At 38.1% G+C, this 14,481-nt stretch overlaps 1 protein-coding gene across 1 annotated transcript in view; it reads right to left on the reverse strand.

Moving 5' to 3' along the window:
- Positions 1-5,759: 5,759 nt before the first annotated feature.
- The window catches only part of FANCC (FA complementation group C), an 81,622-nt gene continuing 72,900 nt past the window's right edge, over positions 5,760-14,481 (reverse strand). The window contains exons 13-15 of the mRNA XM_069881030.1: positions 12,785-12,960; positions 9,830-10,026; positions 5,760-7,410 (exon numbers count right to left, since the gene is read on the reverse strand). Coding sequence (XP_069737131.1) covers positions 7,267-7,410; positions 9,830-10,026; positions 12,785-12,960 — 517 coding nt within the window. The 3' untranslated portion in view covers positions 5,760-7,266. The remainder of the gene's footprint in view (positions 7,411-9,829; positions 10,027-12,784; positions 12,961-14,481) is intronic.

The raw sequence follows: 14,481 nt of genomic DNA on the forward strand, positions 1-14,481 counted from the left end.
TCAAATCACAAGAATGCACACATTTCCCACTTGATAGCTGGTTATAAGGAACTGGAATTAGGAAGCAGTCATACTAAGAAAACAGTAAGACCAGTGTCTGTCTTAAGTCTTAAGCTAGCTGATTCTCTTCTACTAATATCAAGCAACACCAGCATCAGCTGTGGGATAGATCTCTTGCTGAAAAAAAGTGATCATCCTACACCACAGAAAAAAGGTCAATGCTAAAAGTTGGTGCATTTTTAGCATTGTAATTTATAATTTGGCATCAAGGCATCAAAAGCATCCAGCACCAAAGCCACAGGTTTATAACAGATGATAAACAAAATGACCAGAAATGATTCCTCCCTCTGTCTTGAAACACAGCTAGTAAAGACTGGGCTTTGTGGTGTGTTTTGGAAGTAGTGAGGACCTGCTGCTCCCAGTGCAGTCAGGAAGGAGGAGCTTACTCTCCAAATGTCTGAAAAACCAAAGCCATACTATGTTTCAGGTTCACAAAGTAAAATTGAATTGACAGAAAAATTATGAAAGTGGCAGCACAACAGGATGCCACGTGGCAATCCTTTTCATGTTTTCTTTAAATACTTGTGGACTGCCAGCCCCTTCAATACATTTTGAAGAACTGTTCCAAAGCAGGGTTACCATTCAAGTCGCATGCAATTACTGGGCTCTTCAAATGCCTGATTTTTGCAGCATGGATATAATACCATACTCTATTCTAAGACAATTAATTAAGCTTGCCAAGTTTGAAGAAATCGGGGCAGGGAACAGCTGACTTGGAGACTGCTGGTTTTTTAGACAGATGTGTGTGAAGGATCTTAGTACAAAGAACAGCTATTCAGCTCATATATGGTTCTATGTGACAGTTCTTCAGCTTCATTCTATGATGTTTACATAACTTTGGGTTATCCTACCTTAAAATAAAATTCATAGAATCATAGAATAGTCAGGGTTGGAAGGGACCTGAAAGATCATCCACTTCCAACCCCCCTGCCATGGGCAGGGACACCTCCCACTAGACCAGGCTGCCCAAGGCCCCATCCAACCTGGCCTTGAACACCCCCAGGGATGGGGCAGCCACAGCTTCCCTGGGCAACCTGTGCCAGTGTCTCACTGCTCTCACGGTGAAGAAATTCCTCCTTACATCTAGTCTAAATCTGCCCCTCTCCAATTTACAGCCATTGTCCCCAGTCCTATCACCACAAGCCTTGGTGAACAGTCCCTCCCCAAATCTTTGTAGCCCCTTCAGGTACTGGAAGGTCATTGTAAGATCTCCTCGGACCTCTCTCTTCTCCAGGCTGAACAACCCCAGCTCTCTCAGCCTGTCCTCACAGCCTGCCCCTCCTTGTAGCCTCCTCTGGACCTGATCCAACAGCTCCATATCCCTCTTATGTAGAGCATTCCAGAACCAGACACAGTATTCCAGCTGAGGTCTCAGATTAATAAAAAGTGAATGGATCTACCATTGTACACCCTGCCCACCTACAGAGAAGAGATAAGAAATGAAAAACTGTCTCTACCTCAGTTGCTGGGAAGGCAGAACAGATTGTCAGAATGAAGTTAATCTGACAAAAAAACCTCTAACTTTATGGGTGTAAATTAACAGCAATCAAGATATTAAAATTTGTGCTGGGGTGGTGCCTGGAAGCAGAGCCAGCATCAGGCACATAGGGGGACACAGAAGCTGACAAATACTGGCACAGTAGATAACATGCACCGTTACATACCTTTGCCTAGCACAACCCACTTGATTCACTTTCTCCTAGAAATCAATTATGGGTCATACCTACCTTCATTTTGTATCCTGGGCAGAAAGGAAGAGAGACAGGAAAGAGAAAGAAAAGGCAATGTTTCTGCCTACAGAGTTAACTGCATCTGAGAGCTCACTCTGCCAATAACAGTAAGTAGAAGCAGGATTGTTGAAAAGAAGTCAAGATCAGAAAACCCATGATGAAAAACAGTCAACAGCTATCATCTGAAACCTTTAAATCCCAACAGAAATAACTTTCTGAAATGCATGTTATAGCTTAATTCCAAGGTTTGGGCTTGACAACTACAGCAATTCAGTCTGGTCCCAAAAGTGTGCTGAACAGTGCTCAGCAAAGAGCCCTGTTTTTAGCAAAGAACCAAGCCCACAAGAAAGGAAAGTTCAGTAATAACAGTAATTCTTGCAGTGTATTTGAAGAAGAAATTCAGTGGTCTAGGGAAACAATATCTGTATCGTTGTCATGTCTCCAAAAAAGATGATAATGATCCTGCCTACCAGAAACTCACAGTTAATGCCTGACTTCACAGACACAAATATCAGCCATTTTCATCTCACGAATTAATTCTATAGCAAATTTCAAGGCCTTCCTCATCTTCAGTAGAATTCAATACTGGCTTTTCCCTCTCTTTGCAGACCAATCCAGCTGGTATGTGAGTGCGGCACTATCATGAGATTAAAAGCACTTAAGCACTTACTGGTAGTCTTTATGGGGAATGATAATACAGATGGAAAACTTGTAACTTCAGCTACCATCACAAGTTAGTTTAGAATAAAAAAAACCCTGAAAGGCCTATCTTTAGAAAACTTATATGCAGTAGAAATTACAGCATCATTAGTCAAAACAAAGAAAAGCTGCTTTCTCATATACAAAAGATTAAGGGAACTTTTCACAGTAGCGGGCAAGTAACACGTTCAATGCACGTGTTTGGGGAGCCTCAAAATAAATAAGCAAGCTAAGGAGTAATATCAAAACAGCAAGAAGTTTTGAATTGTAAACTATATATACAGGCTGATTTGGCACATGCATGTGAGAACTCTAAAGGACAGTACAATTCTGAATGTGGAGAACTAAGCTGAACTATTCATTATGGTCAAGAACATTTTAAAATGTGTTCTTTTCAAAACTGCAATATGCACCTGCCAAAGTTCATGGGCCTAAGAGATGTTTTTATTTGAAATAATGGAAAAGAGAGCGATGTTGTTCTTGAGGAGCTGCTTTTTTATAAAATGAGTCTATCATTTGATGTAATACAGAAGAGTTATGAAACATACTTTTAAATAGCAGGATTCGTTAAGAGATAGGAAGTTAGTTCAATGTATTACAGACATAGTGTTGCCAGACTTACTCTGCTCTTTGTTGTAGTTCAGGTAAACTGTCTTATATGGAATTGTTATTTCCTAATCCTACCGTCCTACAATTAAACTGAATACAAAAAACACAGATAAACTTCTGCAACTGAGTTTCAACATGCTGTTTGGGGTTTTTTTTCTTGCTTCTCACCCTCTCTTCCTTTACACACATGCAAGCATATAAAATACAATGTAAGGCACAGACTGTGCCTAGAAACTGTATTGCTACAACTCAGTTACAGCCAGCTGACATTTCAAATTTCTGTTTCACTAGCTGAAGGCAATCCAACGCCTATCCCAAGCTGGCTCCTGGCCACTAAAAGGACGCAGCCACTATGAGTACACTTAAGCCATCAGAAGGGGTTCATGAAATCTGTTATTTCTTCCCAACAGCCAGCCAGCTGGTTAAAGGAAGATGGCCAATGCAAGCAAGGGAAACTCTTTTTGGCACTCACCAGCGAACAGACCACCTACCAGCAAATTCCCAGAATAAGCTACTCCTTGCAAAGGCAGCAATGAAACAGCTACCATGAGCATATCTTTTAAATCCAGGCAAGCATTTAAGGAAAAAATGTATCACAAGTCCAAAAAACTTGCCAGAGAGGTAAATGCAGTTAAACAGGCCCATATGTGAGTTCTGCTCTGAAATAAGTTCTGGAGGGCTTCCTGTAGCACCAGTTAATTCAGCTACAGTGGTTTAACTTCTGGTCTCACCCAGGAAAACATGCTGGTTGCATAACAAAGCTGTTGCAGACTATCTAGAAAGTATAAAAATATGGATTCAAAAACACGGTCAATGCTCTGGTGGACTTCTCTTGTAACATTCCAGGTTTTGATCTTTCAAACTTGGGTCTATCAGGAAGTTGCACTTCAGTGTCAGAGAATTTCACACCTTCTCCATTTTAATCACCATTACATTATTCACTCACACAGAACATTAGCATTTTATTCAGTTGTTCAATAATATAGCAAAAAAATGGAGTAAACTTGTTTTAGCAGTGTTTGGTTTAATAATTGCAAGCTGTTTTTGCAAGATGTTTCATCCTAAACTTGTATAATGCTTCAGAATTTTTTGGATTGCAACCCCCCAAACCAAAGCCAAACCAACCATATACCACCATGGCATGAATTCTAACAACAAAAATAAGATGAACTCACTTGTATCTTCATTATGACTAGGACCTCTTTGCACCTACAATGATGTAAGTAGGAAAACCTGATCACAAATCTCAGAAGTAACAAGTGAACATGCTACTGCTAGTTAGGTAAATTGCAATACCTGGTAACATACCTGTTCCTGCCATAACTGACAAAATAAAATGTATTCTTCTCAGTATAATTTAGGCACTGTGTAAGACTTTGGTTGAATGAAAGCCAAAGAAGTGGCTTTTTTTCAGAAGAAAACCTACAGAAACCACACAGCCACATGGTGGAAAACTTACAGAATGAAAAAAGCTCTAACTTAGCAGTCTTAGATGGGAAAGAAACATCATCAAAAAACCAAGGCAAAATTAATGTTTGTATTTAAAATGACTCCTTGAAGCACAAAAATTCTTTAAAACTCTCTGTATTCAGTGTAATATCCAGGAGGAGTGCTGATGTGAAGATGAAGGAAGGGAGCAAGCTACTTGAAGCCTGATTTCAGAACTCATTGGCTTGTTCTGTGTAACAGTATAGTCCTGAAGGCTCCAAAGAATGTCTCCAGAAAGCAGCAATTACAAGACAAGAAGATGCATGTTAGATGTATAATGCAGGAGCCACCATACAAGAAATCTTCTATTACTCAGATCTACCAAATCGCACTGTTGCCTTCCACTGGCATAACAAGAGTAGCTTCAACATGCCACAAAATCATGGCTTAAATCAAATTTAGATCACTAACTCAGGCATTGTGAAAGAGCAAGGAAAAAGAAATACCAAAAATTTATAACTGTGCTAAGTAAAGCAAAAAGAATGCTAGTACAGTTGTATCTTTTTAAAGTTACACAAAGCATCAATTACATTTCTTCCTTAAAGCCTCCTGAAATGAGCAAACCTTCCTTGTAATATTTAAATCATGCAATATTTCTGGAAAAAGAAAAAAAGACAGGAAAACAAGAATGTACAAATTCTGTACTATTTTTGTTCTTTATGCCTTTACTGCACATCTCCTTCCTGCTTGAGTTGACTTATCACTATTTAACAGGATATTGATTTTGTTTAAGAAAGTTAGAAGAATTTTCATGAGCTTTGGTAGGAGAAAAAAATTACTGCATCGTGAAAGGACAGTTACACATTCATCTGCAACAACTGTAATGCACACACAAATATAATACCCAAATCATTCTCCTAACAATTCTGCAAGAAACATATGTTGCAGCTTTTGTCAATCTTTCTTTTAAGTAGCTAAAATTACATACAGTTGTAATATGGAGAGAATTTGAGGACAACCAAAGAATCTCACATCCAACAACTGGATTAGAAATTAAAGCACCAAAAAAAGAAAAATCCCAAACATTCTTTTGGAGACAAATTGATCATTTGGAGACAAATTTATCGTTCCAGATAGACTACTCCACATGTGTTCCCACTATACCATGGGGTCTGCGATCAACGATTTAGTTTAATACTATGCATTTCAGGTATGATATTCAAGGAACAGAAAACTGAATAGCTTGATTTTGCTTTTTTAGATATATGTGGCTACGAACAACTGAAAAATTGCAACGTATCTCTTTCTGATTTTTCATTCAGAAATATTTTTAATCCAAAAAGAGATAAAAATCCCTTTCTTCATAGATATACATTATATATTTACTATTTCTTCTTAGTGGAATCAAGTATTAAAAAAATTAACAAAGTGACTAGAAAGACATGTAATCTCTGTCATTTGATCTGATATGACTCAGTGGGAAAAAAATTGTAAGTAATCAGTCAACAGCATTACAGAAAATATCCTTCCATTTCTTACAGCCAAGGGAAGCCGTGCAGTTTTTCTTTCCGTCGCTCCAAACCAAATGCTACATTCAGAAAGCTGTGTTAATTTCAGATACATACGTCTGACTTTACATCCAAAAATAGTATTCCAAGTAGCATCTTTGAACACAGCACAAGTGTTGACATTAAATATAGGTAAAAAGGGTTAAGAAAAGGGTGAAAAGGGTTCAGATCCTTTGTCATTACTATTCTGCAAGCTTATTTTTCTAGTTAATCTAGGAACAGGTTCACAAAACTTCTAGGAACAAATACCTTCCTGAAGATAGAACAGTAAACCATTGCTCACTGTCCATGCTGTTTGCAGGAGACTAAAAACCCCCAAACAAAGAAGCAAGCAAACTACTTCTGGACACAAGAAGGAAGGAGTTAAGTTGTGACCACATGGTATGTTTAGTAAATCTGGCACTCAAACTGGAAAGTTTCCTTATGCCTATGTAGAGCCTGCCCTATTTTGTCTGAATGAAAAAGAATATTTAATAAATGAGTAAACAATAACATCAATGGCACGCTGAGAACAGGCTGTACCACAAGAAGCTCTCTACCTGCAGCATCTGTTGACAAAGACCAGCTATTAGTACAGCACTATGAAGAGAACTCTGTCCTCTGAAAACTGCAGTACTGAAAAATATAATTTAGCAACTCTGACAGGAGTTTCATTTTGGGAACATTTTCAAAAAGAACTTGAAGTTCAGGAAACATTGTTGATTTCCTGAGAACACAGAGTGCATTCACCATGAATCACTAACTCTCACTTAAGATCATCAGTAGGTTCATAAACACAAAATTATAGAACAAAACATTTTAGGAAAAAGCTACGAACAAAGCAATTTGGTATGATTTGCTAATAAAACCAAGTGTAACTTGCGAGAAAAACTGATCCTCAGCTAGATAAACAACAAAATGAGTGAACTGCTTTAAATGGCATCAGTCTTTTGTTAAAGAAGGTGCTCAGAACAAAATTTCCAACTTTAATATTTACTGTTACATTCTCAGAGGTTAGCATTTCCAAACAAATGGTTAATTTCAAATACATATGAGGGAAGACAAAGTTGTGGGATATGCTTAAGTAGATATTTTTCTACCCTTGGCAACCTGTGGTGCAAGACGTTAATGGAAGTCTGACATCTGGATGAAGATCGGATCTGCTGGCTTGATAAGTATATGACATTAAAAATCTAAACCATCAATGCCACTTTTTGAAGAAGTTCATTCAGCAGCTTTGCAGTCCTTTGGTTTTCTTCTCCATTACGTTTAAACCTGTATGCAGTACGGATAAGAAGGCTAAAAACTTCTTTGCTTGTATCAGTTGTCTCAGTAATCTGAAGAAAAACAGAGAAGATGGAAAACACTGCATTATGTTGGCAAGTTCTAAGAATTCTCTGTTAATATTTGCAACAAAACCACAGATTCATACCTCACCACTGAACATGCAAGATGCTCTGAGTTCAAAAGCAACTTCTGCTCAAGGCATCTCTTTTCATAAATCTTGGCAAAACTCAGCAACTTTGAGATCTCTACTGTTCTCTTAAATCTCAGTGAAACTAATCAAGTTGTCAAAATCTTTTAAAGGAAACACAAGTGGACAGACAGTCTAACCATTTAGAATTAATCTCCTTAGAAATCCACTAAAAGTTTTAGGCGGGACTGGGAAGACAATTAAATTCTACAAAGCTTTCAAAAATAAAAACAAATACCTCCCTCAGAAGATGACAAAGTAGCATGAAAAGGCCCTAAACTGCAATTTTTGCAGATTGAGAGGGACTTTTCTGCACTTCATCTACTATGCTAATCCCAAAGTCTACTATGCTAACTAAAACCATTGGCATGCATCTCAATTTGGTTCCACACAATTTTACATTTTATATGTTGTCTTCAAGTCTTTTTTAATCACATCAAGAGCCAAGCTTCACATTAACAGTTATACAGATACAGTCAAAATTAATCAGATGGACATACTCCTGCCTCAACAGCTCATGACTAGCCTGCACTAGAGAATATTCACGGTTTTGAAAGTTAGTTATGTTGCTTTCTGTAAAGAAACAAGAAATTGCCTTTGGTCTTACTGAAGAGATTTAAAGCAACAGACTAGTATTTTACAGCACCACTGCTCAACAGCCACACTCCTCCGAAGATAAATACTAAAACCAGCAGGCTGTAAAAATAGATACAACTCCCCCCTAATTTTATCATTACATACTAATGCTAAGAAGAAATTGCTCATTTGTGAACTTACACTTAAAATGCTAGAAATATCCAAGTCCTTCTTAAAAACAAAAATGTTGTGTCTGTTTAGTCAGCCAGAAGGAATATCCATCAAAAGATACTTCCAGTTCCATGTGTCATAAAATCAGACTCCTTACGCACGCCATCTACCTTCTACAGAAGGAAGAGCACATTGCTGCCGGAAGGAAAAACTTTTGAAGTGCTAAAACCACACTGGCACCAGACCTGCGAGGTTTGTACTTATTACACGTATGGCTTTATAATTAGGAATAAATTCCTAATATGATAGTGAGACAGCACTATTTATCTTGAGATTCAAGAACACATTATACTATTTGCACCAATATACTTCAGGGCTTTCATCAACAATAGCAAGACACTGTGGCTCACTACCAACATTTTAGGCCTCTTAAGCTTTTTTCACACCTTTAAGTGACACTCTCTCTTAGGTCTTCCTTCTTTGTTTTCTCTCAGTTATTACACTATTTTCTTCTCTGACTTTGCAAAAGCACCAAACTTCTGCTTTATCAATGCTAACAATTAGTAACTAGCTGTTTTACACAATGGAAAACAGAGAAGATAATTCTATCATCTCTGCAGCAGCTGGATAAGTAGGGGAGTGATTTGTAACTGGGAAAAGCCAAATGTTTGCACAAAGAACTGTAAGTATTCCTTAACTGCATGCTACTACTCCCAACTATTTCAGCATGTTGGCTTGTATCAGAAACAGTGTGACCAGCAGGTCCAGGGAGGTTATTCTCCCTCTGTACTCAGCACTGGTGAGACCACACCTCGAATCCTGTGTTCAGTTCTGGGCCCCTCACCACAAGAAGGATGTTGAGGCTCTGGAGTGAGTCCAGAGAAGAGCAACAAAGCTGGTGAAGGGGCTGGAGAACAGGTCTTACAAGGAGCGGCTGAGAGAGCTGGGGTTGTTTAGCCTGGAGAAGAGGAGGCTGAGGGGAGACCTCATTGCTCTCTATAACTACCTGAAAGGAGGTTGTAGAGAGGAGGGTGCTGGCCTCTTCTCCCAAGTGACAGGGGACAGGACAAGAGGAAATGGACTCAAGCTCCAGAAGGGTAGGTTCAGGCTGGATATTAGGAAAAATTTTTTCACAGAAAGGGTCATTGGGCACTGGAACAGGCTGCCCAGGGAGGTGGTTGAGTCACCTTCCCTGGAGGTGTTTAAGGCATGGGTGGATGAGGTGCTAAAAGGGACATAGCTTAGTGTTTGATAGGAATGGTTGGACTCAATGATCCAGTGGGTCTCTTCCAACCTGGTTATTCTATGATTCTATGCTAGTCAGGAGAGCAACTTTTGCAAGATCTTGTCAAGAGGGAAAACATTTTGACTGTAGCTGAAACAGATATATAGTAAGTTATATAGTTGCTGCAGTCATGATCATCTCTAATTCTCTGTTATGTGGAGTTTTTTTATTAAAAGGTAGGAACTTAAAGGCAAAAGAGTAAAAAAGAAAAATATTTAACTTAAACAGAAAAGAAGGAAGAAACACTTACATGGTGAATAAATTCCTGGGCAATCATATGCCCACCAGAAGAAAAGAGTAAGAAGTTGGTAAGAAGATGTCTTATAAGTTTCTGGTCACAACACTGCTTTACATCCATTATACTGTATACAGCAGCCTCCAGATCTTTGACAGAAAGGACTGTACAGCTGAAGAGCATCATTAGTTGATTGTAGACTGCTTGAGCTTCTACCTGTAGGAAACAAATCCAAAGGACAAAGGATGAGAGAAGGGTAAAGGTCATACCTATTATATTTTTCCGTTGCATTTTTTCACTAACAGGAAACTCAGTCCTCAGCAGAAACTGCCCAAACATGAAAAGAGTTTGAATTTAAGTAGCAGGGAGAACAGGGAAGGAAGGGCTGTATACATTTCTTTTATACTGATTCACACAGAGGTGGGCAGAACAGATTTTTAAACTTTCTTTGGTCTTGCAAACTAAGCAGGCAGGGCATCAAGCCAGGATTTAGACCTTTTTTAATAATAAAAGGAAATCGAGAAAGTCCCTCAGCAGAACATAGTCAGATTTCCGCACTGTGGGAAAAAGAACAGAGGCTCCTCAAGGGGTCACTTCAGTATTGCTGCTACAAATCAATTAAATCCCCATGCAACCTGGCCTTGGCTGATAAAATGTTCTGGTAAGACTGCAGTCTCTTCCTTTTTCCTGTATTGTTTGCAGCCTATGGCTTTACCTTTTGAGTTAGCCAATAAAAAATATTTTGGCATCTACACAATGGAAAAAGAATGATAAGCAATTATTGCAAAATAACAATAATCCTGTTCGCTATATTAAGATAAACCAAACAAGCTGGTAGAAAAAACCCAAATGACTAAAAGCAGGAACAACAGAAAAATATACCACTGTAGACCCAAAGGAAAAGGACACCCATTTCTCAACTATGTTGATGAGGACAATTTGTTTCAATCATTTACCTGACCTTGCTTTTCTCATTCCTACCCTATTGAAAATTCCAAATAAAATAGTCTGAAAAATCTGCTATTCTTTAATTATGCACACGACAACATGACAGGCAACAAATGATACTAAACCCTAAAAAGTCTTTATCCCTCTGTGCACGGAGTTCTTGGTGTGCCTCCACCTCATGTGCCTGAGACTGGAGGACTCTGCTCCGTAAGTTCAGATACCGTACGAGACTCATTCTCAGTGCCAAAGCTACCATGATCAACCTCCAAGTTTTGTTCCTCCTTTGTTTCAGAGTTTAAAGGTATGAAAAAGTCTCCAACAAATTACTGAATACCGAGAAGCAGAATATTCTGTCTGTCATGCACATATGACAGAAATCTAGTGTACAGTAGAAGTAGCCTTTTTCTTCTTTAAATCCTTGTAACCCTATGTTTTCCACATTTGCTGATATGTAAGCTGGTACCTAAATTAAGTAGCAAAGACAAAATCTTAGGTAATGAATGCACGACACCTTCACACACGAAAGTATGCTGAAAGAAAAGGCTTCCCACTTGGCACGTGCCAGAAGTTCCCATCTCATCTTAATCCTTAACTGGTGAAAGGTACAAGGACTGAGGGAGAAACCACCCCATTTGAAAGAGCTGAGAGCTAACCTGCCAAAGGACAAGTGAAAACAAAAAGTAATTTAACTAAAGGCATAAGCTATGTATGAACTGTGGGAATGCTTCTGAAGTAGCCTGATCAGCAGGGGGAAAAAAAAAAAAAAGTCTTTCTTTAAGTAAATAATTAATCATAATGAACTGAAATATCACACTTCTGGTAACAGATGAGTAACTGTGTGGGTTGTCAGTGGAAAAGCTTTTATCTCACTAAAGTTTGTCATACATTACAACAGAATTACAAACTGATACAATAGGGGACACACAGAAAGATGATTTGATATATGGGACAATAAGACTTTATTCTCTTGTGCTGGATTTATACCAATGTTGCAAATATAGATCTGCACCTATAGTCCTGCAGTTTCATTCACTCATTTTTATTGCTTGGGTACTGCCTTCTTTCCCAAAACTGCACTCTAAAACCAACTGTACCTCTAAGCTAACTCTGTTCAGACAACATTCCACTTCTGTTCCTAAACTATAAGAAACTAAAAATCAAAAAAAAAAACCCATAAAAGTGATTGGGAGGTAAGCTTGTGTTTGTAGCGTCATCTGTATGGTAAGAGGGGAAGGAAATAAAATATTGCAGAACACACTGTTGTACACAGTCCATTATATGTATAATGAAAGCAAAATGTTGACTACCATGGTACACCGGGCTGCATTTTTTAAATCAAACAGAATCAGTTTTCAAATTAAGGACAAGTAGAGATGCTACAGCCAGATTTTGAATCTGGGCTTTGTAGATCAGCTTGCTTGGGCTAGTTCAAGCTTGCGTAATAGGTCTAAATTAAAGCCTTTTATGTATTTGCATGCATACTCAGACACAGAGCACTCCTCATGTGGGAATAAAACACACTTGTCAAAATCAGTAAAGATACCTAAGAGAAATCAGAATAAATGGGCAAAATTAGAATTCAGGGCTGTGTCTGGCAAGTATCTTTACTACTTTAACTGCTGTTGTGATTTCTCTTGTGTTTCCTTCTCAGAAGATGCCTAAAGCAGGAATGCTGATTTCTGCCATACAGTGATTTAAAAAATATCATTCCTAGAGTAGTTTTGCTTGTGAATAGTAGCACCCAAGTCACAGAAAAAAACCCCTTGAAGGTGCTAATCTATATAATATATTATAAAGAGGAAAAATGTTTTCTAAATGTCACCAAGAAAATCCCCAGGAATTAGCTTTTAAAATTTCTTTCAAAATTTCAAAAATTGCAACACAATTCCCAGGAGACCTTGTAAAGCTAAAACCTTCTCAGGTGTAGACCCTTCAGTTTTCTGGTGTGCACCATTTGTTTTAGAGCAATAAGATATAAGCAGAGCTTTGACTGCTTATTGCTGGTTACTGTTGCTACATTACCTACCATTGTTTGAGTCCTTTGTTGATTTTCATTGTGGGGACAGTAGTAAAACGCCAGCAGCCACAGCAAAGCATCTGATTCTACAGCAGCCTTCAGCAATTGTTCTGCTGCAATATCCAGCCATTCGCCAAAGCGAGCAACCAAAAACCAGATTTCAAAAAGTTCAGTAAGAGAACTGGAAAATAACAAAGACACAACAAAGTGTTTCTTGTTATTTAACATATTTAGATGCCTAAAGTTAACTGCAAAGGGTGCTGAGAGGAAAATGAAACCATTAAACTTCTCTTCAACAGATAATACCTTACCTGCTAAGCAAACAGCAATGTATACTTTTATTATCTGCAGTCACAATCAAATGAGATGTACCCAGTACTACTAACACATTAACTCTGTTAGTAGAACAGATTATCCTTAACACGAGTTTCTAATAACCTGTGACAAAATACCATATATTAAAATATAAATAATAAAATTAAACCTCACTCTCATACTCTCCAGCTGAAGGATTTCCAAAACTTTAAATCATAATTTAAGTGTCATATTCTAACATATTGTCACATTATGTTCTCTTCCAGTTTCTTTCTTGCCTTCTAGGACTATTTTCTGGTTTTTGGTAATTAAGGAGGCACATGTTTTTTGGCAATTCATGAGGAATTACATTTAGATGGACTAAATATATAGTTTTAAAGAATATTCATCTCCTGATTCTTAAAATTCAGGTCCTCTAAATTCAGGACAGCTGGAAGGAGATTAAGAACCAGGAACAACTAATTATTCCTATTAAGCTCAGCTAAAATTTGAAGAATTAGGAGTTTTTTTCTTGTGTTTTATTTGTGGGGAATCCCAAGAGCTGCTGTGCACAACTTTCTGGAGAACTGGGAGGCAAAGTTTTATGGATGAAGGTGTGACATATGCAGGTAGTATTCTATGTCTGGAGTATAGTGGTGACTGATGCTGTCTACAGGCATCCCAGGAATTTTTGATTGTGTAAATGATACTATGTGCCATAGAATCTCAGGGTCTTGAAAGCCTATCCCTGAGACACAAATCCACCACATGAGTATTTTTGGATAAGCGTAATAACTGAAATTGACAGAGTGACATACAGTCCTAGAGAGAAAACAGAGTATGGAGGTGACTGCTATAAAAGTTGATATTCCACAGCTTTTGGAGGGGTAGCAGCCTGGCTCAGACTGCAGGGAACTAGACTCTGAGACTAAAATTCCTTGGCTAAAGGAACAGGATGAGCACTGGTAAAGTCTTTGAAGACACTAGGATCTGGAGACGCAACTTAAAAACCTTTGAAAAAAAAAACCAAACCAAAATAACAGAAGTGATCATGACCTAGCACAAAACCCCTCCCCTCAACAAAATAATCTCCTTATCTGACCATAATTCAGAGCTGTGACAATGTAAGTGGACAGACAGCTCTGAAATCCAATGATGTACAATCATAGATTAAATTTAATTAGAAGTTAATTACTGAGAACAGATAACTATATCTAGAGTAATACTGACATTATTTACAACTGGAGGTGTTCACAGCTCAAAAGGTAAATACAAACCTTTCAACTTTAAGCATTAAACTAATTTTAACCAGTAGCTAGCAGAACAGAGTTTAACTTGCCTAGAAAGCCTAGGGACCACCGCACTTACAACTCACCACAACTTTCCTGTACTATCACGTTGCTCGGTT

This window comes from Phaenicophaeus curvirostris, chromosome Z, assembly GCF_032191515.1.
Source record: "Phaenicophaeus curvirostris isolate KB17595 chromosome Z, BPBGC_Pcur_1.0, whole genome shotgun sequence".
Lineage (NCBI taxonomy): Eukaryota > Metazoa > Chordata > Aves > Cuculiformes > Cuculidae > Phaenicophaeus > Phaenicophaeus curvirostris.